The sequence below is a fragment of the Engystomops pustulosus genome, chromosome 4, assembly GCF_040894005.1.
Source record: "Engystomops pustulosus chromosome 4, aEngPut4.maternal, whole genome shotgun sequence".
NCBI classification, from domain to species: Eukaryota; Metazoa; Chordata; class Amphibia; order Anura; family Leptodactylidae; genus Engystomops; species Engystomops pustulosus.
In genome coordinates, this window is record NC_092414.1 from 204,532,067 (window position 1) to 204,549,474 (window position 17,408).

Consider the following 17,408-nt stretch of genomic DNA (forward strand, 5'->3'; position numbering starts at 1 on the left):
AATACTAATTCACAATTTGCATTAATCTGCTTTTATAAGTATAATTAGTGGTTTCCCACACTTTGATTAAAGTATACCTGGCTCCCTGCCAGCAAACTGCAGGGAGTCATCATCATTATCTGCACACTGCTCTGACACCTATACTTGCTCCTCCCTCCTTCTCCTCCCCTCAAGCAGACTTGAGCCAATCCTGTGCTACAAGTAAATCTCTGTCGGCTCAAGTTTCATCGAGGGAAAGGGGGAGGAGGGAGCAGGAAGTAGAGTTGCAAGAGCAGTGTGCAGATAATGATGACGACCCTGTGACTCCATGTAGTTTGCTGGCAGGGGGCCAGATATTCTTTTTTTATACTTTTAAAATGGAATGTAGCCAGTAGTGTTTATTATAAAAGCAGATTGGGAATTAGTATTAAACACCCTGTGGGGACCTGTCACTAAGCATTTCCATATTGTTTAGTCTACACAGCATTTAGAAGAACAATGTCGTCTCCTTTATCTGCTTGTCTCACAAGTAGATCTTTATTGTCTTGGATTTCCTTGTTCGTTCTCCTTTGATCGTTACATTGCTGAAAGAATTAGGATTTCCTTTGTTCACCCGTTGATTTCATTTTATTAACTCTTTTTCAAGTTCCAAAATTTGAGCTTGCGAATGCACAGGATATAAAGATGGATTCAGAATTTTGAAGAGAGATGTAGAGTGGTGACAAGCCGGGGTCCCCATTACCTGCTACTACGAGTTGATCATGGAATGAATTCATGTCTCAGTTCAGACGGTATTAGGGACATTTGTGTCGGCACCACAATATTGGTGGTTGTCCGACAATCATAAGTTTTTTTGGGGCGAAAAATTGTGTTGCTGCTTGTGAATCCAACAGATTTCCAGCTCATCTAATTTTCCCACTCTGCTTTGTGGCACAGTTTTTGACCAGCTAAAAGATGGTCTACAGAGTTTTATTTCATCTTCATGCATGTGGAGACAGTTCTGAACCTTTTGGTTGTGCACGAAAAATCAATAATCTCTTGCGCCACAAACTTACAGGGGGTTGGCAAACTATTTACTGGTGGGCAGGGGGTTGACAAGTTATATAGAGTTTGGCAGGGGGCTGGCTATATATTGGGTGGCAGGGGCTGGCAGGCTATATACTGGAGGCAGGGCAGGCTATATACTGGGGGCAGGGGCTGGCAGGCTATATACTGGGGGCAGGGGCTGGCAGGCTATATACTGGGGGCAGGTGCTGGCAGGCTATATACTGGGGCAGGGGCTGGCAGGCTATATACTGAGGGGCAGGGGCTGGAGGGGTATATACTGGGGGCAGGGCAGGCTATGTACTGGGGGCAGGGGCTGGTAGGCTATATACTGGGGGGTAGGGGCTGGAAGGGTATATACTGGGGGCAGGGCAGGCTATGTACTGAGGGCAGGGGCTGCAGGCTATATACTGGGGGGCAAAGGCTGGTAGGCTATATACTGGGGGGCAGGGGCTGGCAGGCTATATACTGGGGGGCAGGAGCTGGCAGGCTATATACTGGGGGCAGGGGCTGGTAGGCTATATACTGGGGGCAGGGCTGGCTATATACTGGGGGTCAGGGGCTGGCAGGCTATATACTGGGGGGCAGGGGCTGGTAGGCTATATACTATATACTATACACTGGGGGGCAGGGGCTGGCAGGCTATATACTGGGGGGCAGGGGCTAGTAGGCTATATACTGGGGGCAGGGCTGGCTAGCTATATACCATGTGGAGACTGTGACCAATGCATTTCCCAACCTTATACTTATACTCGAGTCAATAGGTTTCCCCAGTTTTTTGGGTTAAGTGTGGTGGATTCCCACCATATTCTCAACGCATCCCTGTCCGCTCACTGATGGAAGACATCAGCAGACATGAGTCCTTAACTTTTCCTGCTCCCTTGAAAGTTGCGAGAGCAAGACTCCAGCTGTCAGACAAAGCCAGAGGTTCTAGGGACAAGGTAGAAGAGGGTTATTACCACTTCTGCTTTCTCTTTTCTTCACTGCAATGCGAGAGCCGGCGGTGCAACCAGGTCTGCAGGGGTCAATCAGAGGTTCTTGGTCTGATCAGACCCAGTGCAGTTACGATCAGACATCAGGGGATCATTTACCTCCTTTAACTATTAAGTAAATAACTGCAAAAAGGTCCTCCAGGGTTCTTTTATGACTTCATGGGGTTATATAAAGTAAAATAAATAGTTAAATATTTAAAAATAAACATTAAAAAAATACCCCAGAGGGGCATAAGCCTTGTAGGGGAGCTTAACTCCATGGTTTGTCACTGGGAAGGTCCTAGTTTTGGTCGCCTTGAGTGGCGTAGCTAGAACTTTCAAAACCTAGGAAGGATCAGAGAGGTGGTACTGATCCCTTTGGATCCTGCCTGGACCCATCACATTTGGGGACCAAACTTGCTGTGCTACTATGCTTTCATTGGGAGTTCTGTTAATCTCTATACCCTGTGAAGTAATGTTATATGTTTGATGTAAATGTTTTTATTTTTCATATGCTTGCTGAATGCTGAAGACTTAGAGGACGTTTGACTATGGCTGAAGCTGATCAAAGTCCACTCCTCTCCACCAAAGGAATGCAAGACCCCCTTAGCCAATGTTTACATCCATCAAAAGGGATTTACGATATTATATCCGCTTCAGGGAAAACAGAGCCTTTGTGTCTGCGATGCCCATGTTATAATTTACCAACCAATGGACTATGGACATTACTTTTGCTTTATCCCTAAGTAACCAAGCCCAGGTCCTGCCCCACTGAAGTTTTCTATATAAATAAAGACACAAATAAAGAATCTCACATCTGCCTAACCTTTCATGACATCACTTCACAGAGATTGAGATATTATACCATACTTCTGCCTCGGTGTGATTTCTTTGAGCACACTCTGTGAATTTTATCAGTCATTAGAGAACCTGAGGTTGTGTGAACAGGGGCAGAACTTTATATTTTTAGGCAGTTGTATAGAAAAAACTTATCCAGGAGATCCAGGACTCATGACCAAAAGGAGGAACATGCAATCACTACAATTACTACATATACAATGTTAAAATTACCTGGTAACGCAATTCCCTACCGATTAATTAACTCAGTTTAATTAAGGCTACAAGTAGAAGCTTTATTAAAGTTAACACTTTAATATACATAAAAAATACACAAGCACTCAAAAACAAACAATAAAAGATAAGAAGTTACGAAACAATACACATACAATACATATAAACAGGTTATGGGAAAAAAACCAAACAATATTACCCTTAGTATTAGATAGCGAGTGGCAAATTGGCCGGAGGACACGGCTTGGAAAGATCCAGTCTTCTAATGTATAGAGTCCTCAGAACTGAACAAGGCCATGTGGTCGTTTCACTAATTTGAAGTCATTTACTAAGGGCCCGATTCACGTTTTTCCGGCGGGTTACGCAAATTTTTCCGTTTTGCACCGATTTGCCCTGTATTGCCCTGGGATTTTGGCGCACAGGATCGGATTTGTCGCATCGTCGCCGGCATGCACGCAACGGAAATCGGGGGGGGGGGGGGGGATTAAAAAACCCGACGGATTCGGAAAAAATGCCGCATTTATAAAAAAAAAAGTGTCACTGGACACGTGCTTACCTTCACTTGGCTCGGCTTGGTGAACTCCAGTGCATTCAGTGCAGCAGTGACACCTGGTGGACGTTGGAGGAACTGCTTTAGTGAATCCCGGCCGGACCCGAATCCTCTGCAGAGAATGCGCCGCTGGATCGCAAAAGGACCGGGTAAGTAAATCTGCCCAATGGGTTTTTGACCCCCCAACTCCACCCCTGGCTGTGAGGGGGAGTTTTTCCATCCCCACTCTGTTTCTGGGATTTTATTATAACCCTATTACTTTTGATCGGAAGATGGCACAATTGTGGCATTGCTTCCAATCACAAGGATACCTTGCTACTGTTTACCCCATACCAAACTTGGGGGGTCTAGGCCTAACATTAGGGGTGTTCTGCCATTGGCTGGGTTCCCCTGCAGCTAGGCTTTTGATACTCGGGCGATGAGGGTATCTAGATCCTATAACTCTCCCCTTTAACTGGGGACCCATAATTATGAATTATGCCCCAGTTATGGACAGCTATGGTATTCCTTTTGTAAAACAACACACCGGTCCACTATTCCTTTGATCTCTTTGTCCCCAGAGATAAGCTAGCAGAGGTGTGAATTTTTCCACATGGGGTAATGAAGCTTCCTACTCAACTTTGGTCATCAAGAAATCTCCTGGGATGCTAAGCTCAAAGCTCACACTCTCTTCCTGACTAGTTATATATGGAATTAACATTTCTAGCAAATGGAGCCTCATAACTCAGTTATAACAGTGACAGAATACGATGAAAACAACACATAATAGAAAGGAAAACTGCACAGTGGTTGCAATATTATCACAAACACACACACATATACTCTATATACACACGATACACAATATACACACACATACATACAGTACCATATGCAGACATACAGTATATAAACACACACATACAGTACATACACAGCTTACTGCATGTAGGCACACATACACCCACATCATATATACACACATTCATACAGTACCACGTACACACATACAGCATATATATACACATACAGTATATATACACCATAGACAATATACACACATACTGCATATGAACACCATATAAACACAGACATACATTGCCATATAAAACAGTATATAAACATTATATATATACACACATAGTGCATATACACAGGCATACAAACAGAACCATATACAGATATACAGTAAATATACACACACACAGCATATACGCACATATGCACATCGTATATACACAGACATGTACACACATACAGCATATATACATAAATTATACACACACATAATATATATACATACAAACAGCATATACACATCTATATCTTTATACACATATGTATACTCAATGTCAGTCTGTTTATCCCAGGGCCCAATCGCTGCTGACCACATTTGGAACGCAGACAGCAGGAAGTAGAAAGATTCCTAATCCTGAAGTTCTGCTGTCGCCTCCCGACCCCCTCCCCCATCCTCCCCAATATTTCTTGTGTGTACTGTGGAACATGTGCATTGATAGATACATTTTATGCTGTACAATGTGCAGCATAATGTGCCAGGCCCCCTGACACTCTAGACCCCCGTAGCAGCTGCCATGGCTACTACTCCTGTAGTTATGACCCTGTTGGCCAATTTCTGTTTAGAAAGGGCCATGGTGATCCATGCGAATTTTGTCAGCACTTCTGATTTTTTTTAGCCCAAAAATCTGCCCATACATCTTTTAACTCCTTTCCGGCATAATGGTGGACTGTAACAACTTTCTTAAATCTACAAACGCTATAATCAAGTCTAAAGCCATTAAATATACCCTCTGGCGGTGTTGTAGGTGGGATATGGAGCTCATGCAAGCAAATTCCCATAAAAGCATCTTCCATGGGGATGACCCGAATTACTTGGGACACATTATAGATTTTTTTGGCCATATCAACTGAAAGGACATATCCAGGACCAGAACAATAAGGTGGGTAGGTGTCATTTGGATAGACTTCCTTAGGTACATACCACTTATAAAACCTGCTCCTTAAAGGTCCAGTGTTGGCAACTATCACTCCTGACATGTAATTTTCACGTACAGGTAAGTCCGGATGAAGAAGTTGATGGACCAAGTAGTCTACATTAAGAAACATGTCGTTGTCTATCTTCATGACGTAGCTAGTAGAGGGACAGAATTTGGTCACCCATTCCAGTCCCATCAAAGTTTTCAAGGTCAAGTTGTAATAAGTGTCCATGAAGTCTTGTTGAATGATGTCCCCAAAAGTCCTACTTTCTTCCTCCAACAACCGCTGAATTCGCTCAGGTGCAACCGAAGGTAGACCCACCAGAAAAATCCTGACCACGTCAACATCATAAAGACTTACGTTGCCCCATGTCTCCCGGATGGTGTGTCTAGAACTTATATCATGACATTCTCCGATAATCATTATGACAAGGAAAGGCTTCCGGTTCTTGCACTTATCTGGATGGTTAATGAGGAACTTGTATGGATATGGGTATGGGGGAGCCAGGGGGTGCCTTAAAGCTGGATACGTCATATGATATCCAGGTTTTTCTCTCTCCTGTATTTTCATATAATCAAATTCATTTTTTTTTCCATAGAAGTTTATGTAGTGAGACAGAAACAAAAGGACCATCGGAAGGAAGATTAACAGTTTCCATGAACAGATGCGGAATGTCATGTTGTTTTCCAAAGTTCAGATCTTCACCAATAACTCTGTAAAGGTTTTGGGGGAGAACCAAGTTAAGAAAAGAAAAATCAAGACAAATTTGACAAAATAAATTCTGAGGTAGTAACTTTCTCCAGTATTTAGTGTAATATAGATACATATCTACTTTGGATGAAGACTAGAGATGAGCGAGTATACTTGTCAGAGCTTGATGCTCGTTCGAGTATTAGCGTAACCGAAACGGCTTGTTGCTCGGACGAGTATTTCGCCAGCTCGATAACGAGATTTCACTTAAGGAAACACAGTGAAGAACAGTGAAGAACAGTGAAATTTAAGAATCATTAAGGATCATTTAAGTGAAGAACACAGTGAAGAACACATTGCAGATGTTTCCATACATCTGCTAACTTATGTGAAGAACAGTGGGGCAGATTTACTTACCCAGTCCATTCGCGATCCAGCGGCGCGTTCTCTGCGGTGGATTCGGGTCCGGCCGGGATTCATTAAGGTAGTTCCTCCAACGTCCACCAGGTGCCGGCCTATTCCTAGTGAAGGTAAGTGCAAACTCCGCAACACTTTTTTTTTTTTTAAATGCGGCGGTTTTTCCGAATCCGTCGGGTTTTTGTTCGGCCACGCCCCCCGATTTCCGGCGTGTGCATGCCAGCGCCGATGCGCCACAATCCGATCGCGTGCGCCAAAATCCCAGGGCAATACAGGGAAAATCGGCGCAAATCGGAAATATTCGGGTAACACGTCGGGAAAACGCAAATCGGGCCCTTAGTAAATGACCCCCAATATGTGTGAAGAACACATTGCAGATGTTTAACACGGGTCATTCTCCTTTTTGAAGTTCCACGAATATTCAATTGAATTAAAAAAACGAAGAAACAGGACTGCCTTCCTTATTTCTCAATAAAATGACACATTTTATTACAGAGTCTTGGTCCCCTCGAAAAAATGCTGAAGTCTCCCATTGACTTCAATGGGGTTCGTTATTAGAGACGAGCACTTGAGCATCAGGAAAAGTTCTACTGGAGTAACAAGCACTCGAGCATTTTAGTGCTCGCTCATTTCTAATGAAGACCCAATAATGACCTAATGGCATCATGGGCCAAAATTTCTAACAAGGACTCCTCTTGGACCTCCTCAAGACTTCATGCCTGGGTGCTACCACAACCACTTCTCTGTCTCTACTTAGACATCAGGAATTCATGATTTTGTATATCAGGAGCCTATAGGCATGGCTTGTCTGGCACCCTAGATTGAGTGACATACCCATATGAGGACCTTTTATCACATGAACCAAATTTTTCCAACCTTTTTCAAAGAAGCTACTCTATTTTCTCAAGTTTCCACCGTTCCTCAGCAATCCGTGCTATTATTTTTGGAACCCAATATGCTAATATAGCCACCAACTTTTATATTAAGGAAAAAGGAACCAAAGCATAGGGCACGTGTAGTGTGCCACAAAATCCCCCAGTGGAGCGTCAAAGTCTCCACCGGCCTGCAAGGTTACCTTAAAGGGGTTGTCCGAGTTTTTGAAAAAAAGCTAAAAGTGGCCGGGACAGGGCTGCTTAAAAAAAATAAAGATGTACTTACCTCCCGGTGCCCTCCGGTATCCAGCGCTGCTGTCACTCCGGTCCGGGCGCCATGTAAACAAACATGGCCGCCGGTGCAGCGCTGGATTCAGCTTCCAGCCGGCCGTGGCCGGGCACGCCTATCCGTCCCTATACACAGCATTGTGTATGGGGGCCGGAAGGTTGTCGGGTCCGGCCGGAACCGAGGCCAGCGCTGCTCCGGCGGCCATGTTTGTTTACATGGCGCCCCGGACCGGAGTGACAGCAGCGCTGGATACCGGAGGGCACCGGGAGGTAAGTACATCTTTATTTTTTTTAAGCAGCCCTGTCCCGGCCACTTTTAGCTTTTTTCCAAAAACTCGGACAACCCCTTTAAAGGAAACCTACCACTACGGATCAACCTATTAAGGTAGATCCGGTGGTAGGTGCATCTAACGAATGTAAGGATAGCCCTTCTTTGCTAATCTTTAATCAGGGTAATATGCAAATTTTCTAAAGAGGCTAGTAGGGCGTGGAGTAGCTGGACCTGAGGCTACACGGCGCGTCTACTCCATGCACCAGTAACCTCCTACCCAGACATCTTCAGCTCCTTGTAGCTGCGCACACTCGCTTACGAAGCCTTGCTCCGGCTTTGGAGCCGAGATCGTGCAGCCGCTTGCCTGTGTTTTGCGCATGCGCAGAACTCCGGCTTCACGTACGAGTGCGCGCAGCTACAAAGAGATGTCTGGGTAGGGGAATCATAGAGGCTACTGGGGCCTGGAGTAGCCATGCCGTGTAGCTCAAGCTACTCCACGCCCCAGTAGCCTCTTTAGAAAATTTGCATATTACCCTGATTAAAGATGAACAAATATAGAGGGGAGTAAAGGATTAGCCCTAAAAAGGGCTATCCTTACATATGTTACCTGCACCCACCACTAGATATACCTTAATAGGTAGACCCGTAGTGGTAGGTATCCTTTAATTGGCAAAGTCTTCGTAAGGAGAGCTCTTACTTCCTGACCGTAGTCAAGGGCCTCTCACTCAGCTAAACCAGTTTCCTACACTTTACTGAAGAGATACAAATTCACAAAACAGAATTGGGAATCTGTTCCTTCTGGAATAGATATAACGGTTTGGCTTTAATCCTGCTCCATGTTATTAGGCTCCCTGAAAGTCATGCTTGATGTTAAGGGGGCTGCGTTACAAAGTAGCTAAAAGGCAATGTTTTCCTCATCCCATCCACAGAAAAATTTTAATTCCTATACCCCATTCTGCCCTCGATCCCACCACTCTATTGTGCCCACATACCCCTTAACATAATTTAATGCCCTCTTCCTGTGGCTCCCAACTCGCTACCACCTTCCTGGTGTCTAACTTATAATATCCCGTTTTCCTTTAGCTCTTACTTGAAATGCCCCTTGTCTCTTTATCCCTCACTAATAATGCCCCTCATATAATGCCCCTCGTAATGTGGTAATACCACTCTGACATTTTGCCCCCCCTGTCTTCACGTTTCCTGGATTCTCTCGCAGTACTTCTGCTTCATCCTCTTTGCATGGCTCTGAGGAGAGCAGAAGCAATGACGTTATCACATCCGGGCCTCAGCTCCCAGTTCGGTGGAATTGCTGAGGTCTATGACTGGATCCGACCCAGCGCTATGGGATAATTAGGCAGGTTTTTAAAAAAAAAAAAATGTATTAATATATTGGGGCACAGTTACTTTTGGGGGCATAGGACTTGTGACTAGTGTGGGGGGCAATATGCCTATTGGCTACCATGGTTGGTGGCACTGGGACTAATGGCTACTGTGGGGGCACAGTGACTTGGCTACTGCTTTTTGCCTGAGATGAGTCGCATTTAGAAAAGGAGTGTAACTTCCATTGCACATATCATGGAATCCACAGCACCTAAACTCATCTATGAGATACAGACATAAAGGCAGTTAAAGGAAAAATCTGATGGTAGGTTCCCAGTGACATTGTAAACCCTAAACTATAACTACAGCTTTTATCCTAGAATACTTTCTATGCGTATGCGCTCTGCATAAAATCACATCTATGAAGAGCGTTGTGCATAACAGCGCCTTTGGGCTTGAAAGCCAGAGCTACTGCGCATGCGCAGAGCTCCAAAGGACCCGGGGACGTGGAAGCAGGGAGGGGAGGGGGAGGAGATAAGCTGAGACATCATCTATTGTCAGTAGTGATGTAATGATGGGTCAGTGTTATCTATATAGAGATCATTGTACAGGGAGGGGGAAGAGATAAGCTGTGACATCATCTATTGTCAGTAGTGATGTAATGATGGGTCAGTGTTATCTATATAGAGGTCATTGTACAGGAAGGGGGAGGAGATAAGCTGTGACATCATCTATTGTCAGTAGTGATGTAATGATGGGTCAGTGTTATCTATATAGAGGGCATTGTACAGGGAGGGGGAGGAGATAAGCTGTGACATCATCCATTGTCAGTAGTGATGTAATGATGGGTCAGTGTTATCTATATAGAGGGCATTGTACAGGGAGGGGGAGGAGATAAGCTGTGACATCATCTATTGTCAGTAGTGATGTAATGATGGGTCAGTGTTATCTATATAGAGGTCATTGTACAGGGAGGGGGAGGAGATAAGCTGTGACATCATCTATTGTCAGTAGTGATGTAATGATGGGTCAGTGTTATCTATATAGAGGGCATTGTAAAGGGAGGGGGAGGAGATAAGCTGTGACATCATCTATTGTCAGTAGTGATGTAATGATGGGTCAGTGTTATCTATATAGAGGGCATTGTACAGGGAGGGGGAGGAGATAAGCTGCAACATCATCTATTGTCAGTAGTGATGTAATGATGGGTCAGTGTTATCTATATAGAGATCATTGTACAGGGAGGGGGAGGAGATAAGCTGTGACATCATCTATTGTCAGTTGCGATGTAATGATGGGTCAGTGTTATCTATATAGAGGTCATTGTACAGGGAGGGGGAGGAGATAAGCTGTGACATCATCTATTGTCAGTAGTGATGTAATGATGGGTCAGTGTTATCTATATAGAGGGCATTGTACAGGGAGGGGGAGGAGATAAGCTGTGACATCATCCATTGTCAGTAGTGATGTAATGATGGGTCAGTGTTATCTATATAGAGGTCATTGTACAGGGAGGGGGAGGAGATAAGCTGTGACATCATCTATTGTCAGTAGTGATGTAATGATGGGTCAGTGTTATCTATATAGAGGTCATTGTACAATTAGGGGGAGGAGATAAGCTGTGACATCATCTATTGTCAGTAGTGATGTAATGATGGGTCAGTGTTATCTATATAGAGGTCATTGTACAGGGAGGGGGAGGAGATAAGCTGTGACATCATCTATTGTCAGTAGTGATGTAATGATGGGTCAGTGTTATCTATATAGAGGTCATTGTACAATTAGGGGGAGGAGATAAGCTGTGACATCATCTATTGTCAGTAGTGATGTAATGATGGGTCAGTGTTATCTATATAGAGGTCATTGTACAGGGAGAGGGAGGAGATAAGCTGTGACATCATCTATTGTCAGTAGTGATGTAATGATGGGTCAGTGTTATCTATATAGAGGACATTGTACAGGGAGGGGGAGGAGATAAGCTGTGACATCTTCTATTGTCAGTAGTGATGTAATGATGGGTCAGTGTTATCTATATAGAGGCCATTGTACAGGGAAGGGGAGGAGATAAGCTGTGACATCATCTATTGTCAGTAGTGATGTAATGATGGGTCAGTGTTATCTTTATAGAGGTCATTGTGCAGGAAGGGGGAGGAGATAAGCAGTGACATCATCTATTGTCAGTAGTGATGTAATGATGGGTCAGTGTCATCTATATAGAGGTCATTGTACAGGGAGGAGGGGGAGATAAGCTGTGACATCATCTATTGTCAGTAGTGATGTAATGATGGGTCAGTGTTATATATATATATATATAGAGGACATTGTACAGGGAGGGGGAGGAGATAAGCTGTGACATCATCTATTGTCAGTACTGATGTAATGATGGGTCAGTGTTATCTATATAGAGGTCATTGTACAGGGAGGGGGAGGAGATAAGCTGTGACATCATCTATTGTCAGTAGTGATGTAATGATGGGTCAGTGTTATCTATATAGAGGTCATTGTACAGGGAGGGGGAGGAGATAAGCTGTGACTTCATCTTTTGTCAGTAGTGATGTAATGATGGGTCAGTGTTATATATATATAGAGGACATTGTACAGGGAGGGGGAGGAGATAAGCTGTGACATCATCTATTGTCAGTAGTGATGTAATGATGGGTCAGTGTTATCTATATAGAGGGCATTGTACAGGGAGGGGGAGATAAGCTGTGACATAATCTATTGTCAGTAGTGATGTAATGATGGGTCAGTGTTATCTATATAGATGTCATTGTACAGCGAGGGGGAGGAGATAAGCTGTGACATCATCTATTGTCAGTAGTGATGTAATGATGGGTCAGTGTTATCTATATAGAGGTCATTATACAGGGAGGGGGAATGGATAAGCTGTGACATCATCTATTGTGAGTAGTGATGTAATGATGGGTCAGTGTTATATATATATAGAGGACATTGTACAGGGAGGGGGAGGAGATAAGCTGTGACATCATCTATTGTGAGTAGTGATGTAATGATGGGTCAGTGTTATCTACATAGAGGTCATTGTACAGGGAGGAGGAGATAAGCTGTGACATCATCTATTGTCAGTAGTGATGTAATGATGGGTCAGTGTTATCTATATAGAGATCATTTTACAGGGAGGGGGAGGAGATAAGCTGTGACATCCTCTATTGTTAGCAGTGATGTAATGATGGGTCAGTGTTATCTATATAGAGGTCATTGTACAGGGTGGGGGAGGATATAAACTGTGACATCATCTATTGTCAGTAGTGATGTAATGATGGGTCAGAGTTATCTATATAGAGGTCATTGTACAGGGAGGGGAGGAGATAAGCTGTGACATCATCTATTGTCAGTAGTGATGTAATGATGGGTCAGTGTTATCTATATAGAGGTCATTGTACAGGGAGGGGGGAGGAGATAAGCTGTGACATAATCTATTGACAGTAGTGATGTAATGATGGGTCAGTGTTATCTATATAGAGGTCATTGTACAGGGAGGGGGAGGAGATAAGCTGTGACATCATCTATTGTCAGTAGTGATGTAATGATGGGTTAGTGTTTTTATGTCACAGTGGCTTGGTCCACAAAGAGGACTCGTCATAGTCAGCAGGTAGATGCAAGAAAAGTGTGATCCCTGGCCTATGGTTTTAGAGGCAGGCCAGGGATCACACTTGGAGACAGAAATCTTGAACAATAACTTTTAGTCACTTTAATGGTACACAATCCATAGCAGCAGCAGGTAACAGGCTGTAAGGTTTTCTTCCTACAGGTACACAAAAGGCAGTGGATCGGTTGGCTCTGGATACAGAATTTAGTCGGTCACCTCAGCCCTAGTCCATTGGTCAGTTGGTAGTAGGAGCCAGATTGGCTCTGCTGCTTTGACAGTAAGGTAGTAGTCTCTGTGCAATTAGTACACAGAAAATGCAGATTTAGCAAAGATTGACAGAACCTGGTTCTGTCTCCAAAAAGGGGCTTAGAGAAAGACCTAGCTTAAAAGGTCTCTGAAAAACAACCAGAAATCCAGACAAAAAAGGAGAATTTATAAACTCTTTGTTCTGGGGATTTCCAGGGCACCAACCAATCAACTGCCTGGGTTCTGCAAAAAAAGATTACAAATGTTTCAACATATAACAAACATTATATGTTAACCCTCCCATGATAGGCATATGGAACTGCAGGTGTTTTAAAAAATAAATTAGCAGTAGGTGGCAGCAAAGGATGACTATCAGGGGAGCTCCATAATTAAAGAGGATAGGATGTCTTAAGATCCTGAAGATAGCATGGGAAAGCTGGCCAAACTCCCACCAGCCAACAAAGACACTTATAGGAGCTACGTTTAGTGGCCCATCCAGCTGGACATTAAAGGGGTTGTTCATGATTTATATAGATGGTTTATCAAAAGATATCCTGCCGTTATTTGATAAGTTTTTTCCTGTATATAGATTTCTCTCCTGAGCTGGAATAGGGGGCACTTTTGAAACCTCTGTAAAGCCCAGTAGTAGCTGTCATTGCTGTTATAACTCTAGTTATGACCCAGTGGACGTATGGTAAGACTTCTAGCATCTTCTGCTCCTCCCATCAAAGACTTCTCTTGAGCTTCACCAGTTCTGATTTGTTAAATGCTATTAAGTGCTAAAGCTGAACAATGAAACAACATATTATTATAATCATTTTTAATGTCCTTAAAGTTTCCCACTAGTAATATGTTTATTTTACAAATCAAAAGTTATTGTCATGTTGTACAATTTAAGCCTATTACTATTATTTCCTATAAGCAGCCATTCTCCTCTCCTTACTCTCTGCTGATTATCTCAGGAGATGGTTACTGCAAAAGTGGGAGACAATGTGATGCTGTCCTGTGTAACTAGCAGGAGAGACTTGTGTCTGTGCAGATCTGTGGTTGAAGAAGTCTTCTGCTATTCCTCACCAGTCTGCCCATCCCACTCTGTGATTCTGAACTTTCTGTGTCTCTCTGTGCACCTCATGCTGCAACATAAATAACTTCTCCAATCCTCTGCAGTCCTTGCTCTTTGGACACTATCTATACAGCAGGCAAGCTGTTAACTATTAGTGCTTACAAAGCACAGACTATATATACCATGTGGTGATTGTTATAATGTTTTCTATTTATTCCATGCTAATTTTCTGCTCCCCTATCCTTTGAGTGGCAACAGCCACTTATCTTCTTCACTCTTTAGATAGTTTATGATCCAAGGAAGCTCAGTGAATTTAGTTGTTTAATTTTCATTGAATTAGTTTCTGAGTTCCATCATAGAGCACAGTGATCAGAGAACACAGGGCATCATGGAAGCAAAGGAAGGCTAAGGTAGACCTAGGTGGGCAGAAGTCCCAGACTCCAAAAAAATGTCATTGACCTGGAAAGAAAAAGTTGAGCGACTCAACAAGAACATAGTTTTGTCTCTTTTGGAAGGGGGGGGGGGGGTTGGAAAGCATGAGTTATCTTACCTGATCCTGTAGAGAGGTGAGTGGGTGTGTGTGGGTAGAGGGAGAGATTTCTGCTGCAGCAAACTGCAGAAATGGTCTGCAAAAGGGAGAAGAAGATACCATTGAAATTGCAGCAGGGACAAAATGATTAAAAAAAATACCATATTTTCTTTTTGTTTTTATTCAACCCTATAAAAGAATGGCAATTTTTGGACAGAAAGAGCAAAAATATCATCCGAGGTGGACAGCAGACACTTTAAATGTTATCTTGTGACCTGTTGTGCTGACACAATGGTGGTATCTGAGCAAGGTTTCCATCATGTTAATATCCCTTTAAGATCATTTATGTTTATAATAACAACTATAAATTACCAACCAATTTTATTACAATTTTAATTGTCTTAAATTTTTCTTAAAAATCAAGTCCTGGATATCTGCGGGTTCTTCCTGCTTTTACTTCTTAATAATATTGTCATAAAAAAATTTAATAAATAGATACGATTTTTCATATAAATATGTGAAACTTCATTCGATGTGGATCACTCAAGATGATGAGTGTCTACTGATTCAGTTGGATTTAGACGTTCCTAATGGACCATCTGCTGTGACTCCGTAAGTGGAGACGTGAGACTTCCATCAGCTCAAACTAGTAAGACACAGTAAGATGGTTGCTTGACCACATAGCTGTTTGCATTGAATCTTCGGGTTTTTGATGACATCTGCTGTAACTACCCAAGTGGAGGTCATACTTGAGACTCCTATCAACTAGTAAGACACAGTAAGATGGTTGCTTGACCACATTGCCGTGTCTGAATCTTCAGGTTTGGATGACATCTGCTGTAACTACTCAAGTGGAGGTCATACTTGAGACTTCTATCAACTAGTAAGACACAGTAGGACGGTGGCTTGTCCACTTGACCACTTACTGGGTATCTTTGATTTCTTCTTCCATCATTTCTTAAGTCATATTTTCTAATAAAAGGTCTTCTTTCGAGTTAATACTAAATCAACACTGAGATTTCTTAGCTACAAAGTCTTTCCAGATGCTCCTCAACTCGTAATTCGAAAAGTGGTGAACTGTGGCAAATAACCGAAAACCACAAGCATCGTAAAAAAATTTGTTGGTATTAAATGTCCACGGTTCGGGTATAGTGATCTTAATATGGAGCTCATACAAGCAAATTCCCATAAAAACATCTTCCATGGGAATGACCCTAATAGTTTGAGCTACATCATAAATTTTTTTCGCCACATCTATTGAAAAGACATATCCAGGACCGGTGCAATAAGGTGGGTACGTGTCATTTGGATAGATCTCCTTTGGTACATACCACTTCACAGTTCTGTCCCTGAAAGGTGGAGTGTTGAACCTTATGTCTCCCGTGAAGAAATTTTCACGAAGAGGTACTTCTGGATCGAGAATCTTGTGGACTACGTAGTCTACATTTAGGAACATGTCGTTGTCTATCTTCATGATGTAGCTGGTGTTTGAACAGAACTTTGTTACCCATTCTATTCCCATCAAGGTTTTTAAGGTCAAGTTGTAATAGGTGTCCATGAAGTCTTGTTGTATGATGTCTCCGTAGACCAAACTTTCCTCTTCCAATAAAACCTGGATTAGTACAGGAGCAAACTGAGGTAGACCCACCAAGAAAACTGTGACCACGTCTACATCATAAAGACTATCATTACCCCAAGTTTCCCGAATGGTTTGTCTAGATTCTAAATCATGGCTTTCTACAAGTACCATTAGAACAAGGAAAGGCTTCCGGTTCTTGCACTTATCTGGCTGGTTAATGAGAAACTTGTATGGATATGGGTATGGGGGAGCCAGGGGGTGCTTGAAGGCTGGATACGTCAACATATGTGCTGGTTTTTCTCTGTGATGTAATTTGACATAATCTTGAATCCACTCATTGATGAGTGCTTGTGAGCTTCTTTCATAGTACAACAAGTAGAAAGAAAGAAATATAAGAAGTAGCAGAGGTAAGACAAAGAATTTCCTCAAGCAGCTTCGACCAGCCATGTTTGTCAGAAGTCAGGACCCACCAAGATTTCTGCAGAAAGAGCAAAGTTTATGTGAAAGAACATGTTCTGCAGTCATGACAAAAAGCCTTAGCTGATCATAATAAAGGAAACCACATTACATCACCTGGAGAGACAGCCATTATCATCGGAGTAGGTTTATAACTGATCTTATTGGTATATTCTACTAGTTCTGACTCTAGAATGAGAATACAGTTTGTAAGAACACCTGTCCCTGACATCATAGATATAATCTACATGAAATGTTGACTCCCAGAATGATATTTTAGGTCCAGAAGAGAAAGGTTTGTAGGAACATCTACCTTTGGCTAGAATGTTCTTCAGTGTTGGCCCTTGAAGTGTTTCTTGTGACGGTTCCTTAATGGATTGATGGCACAGGCCTGGACCATATCAAGTTCTATCTAAGTTCTTATAGAACAGATGTAGTACAAATATTGTTCCCAGACATCAGGAACAAATACGAAGAG

The 17,408-nt window shown here is 42.8% G+C and overlaps 2 protein-coding genes across 2 annotated transcripts; both read right to left on the reverse strand.

Moving 5' to 3' along the window:
- Positions 1-5,138: 5,138 nt before the first annotated feature.
- On the reverse strand, positions 5,139-15,053 carry LOC140125763 (beta-1,3-galactosyltransferase 2-like). Its single transcript, XM_072144634.1, has 2 exons — positions 14,917-15,053; positions 5,139-6,302 (listed from the first exon to the last, which is right to left on the reverse strand). The coding sequence occupies exon 2, from the start codon at positions 6,265-6,267 to the stop codon at positions 5,266-5,268; it is 1,002 nt and encodes a 333-aa protein (XP_072000735.1). The 5' UTR covers positions 6,268-6,302; positions 14,917-15,053; the 3' UTR covers positions 5,139-5,265.
- A 302-nt stretch (positions 15,054-15,355) lies between these two features.
- Positions 15,356-17,065, reverse strand: LOC140125764 (beta-1,3-galactosyltransferase 2-like). Its single transcript, XM_072144635.1, has one exon. It carries the CDS (start codon positions 16,919-16,921, stop codon positions 15,902-15,904), a length of 1,020 nt encoding a protein of 339 aa, XP_072000736.1. The 5' UTR covers positions 16,922-17,065; the 3' UTR covers positions 15,356-15,901.
- Between the last annotated feature and the right edge of the window lie 343 nt (positions 17,066-17,408).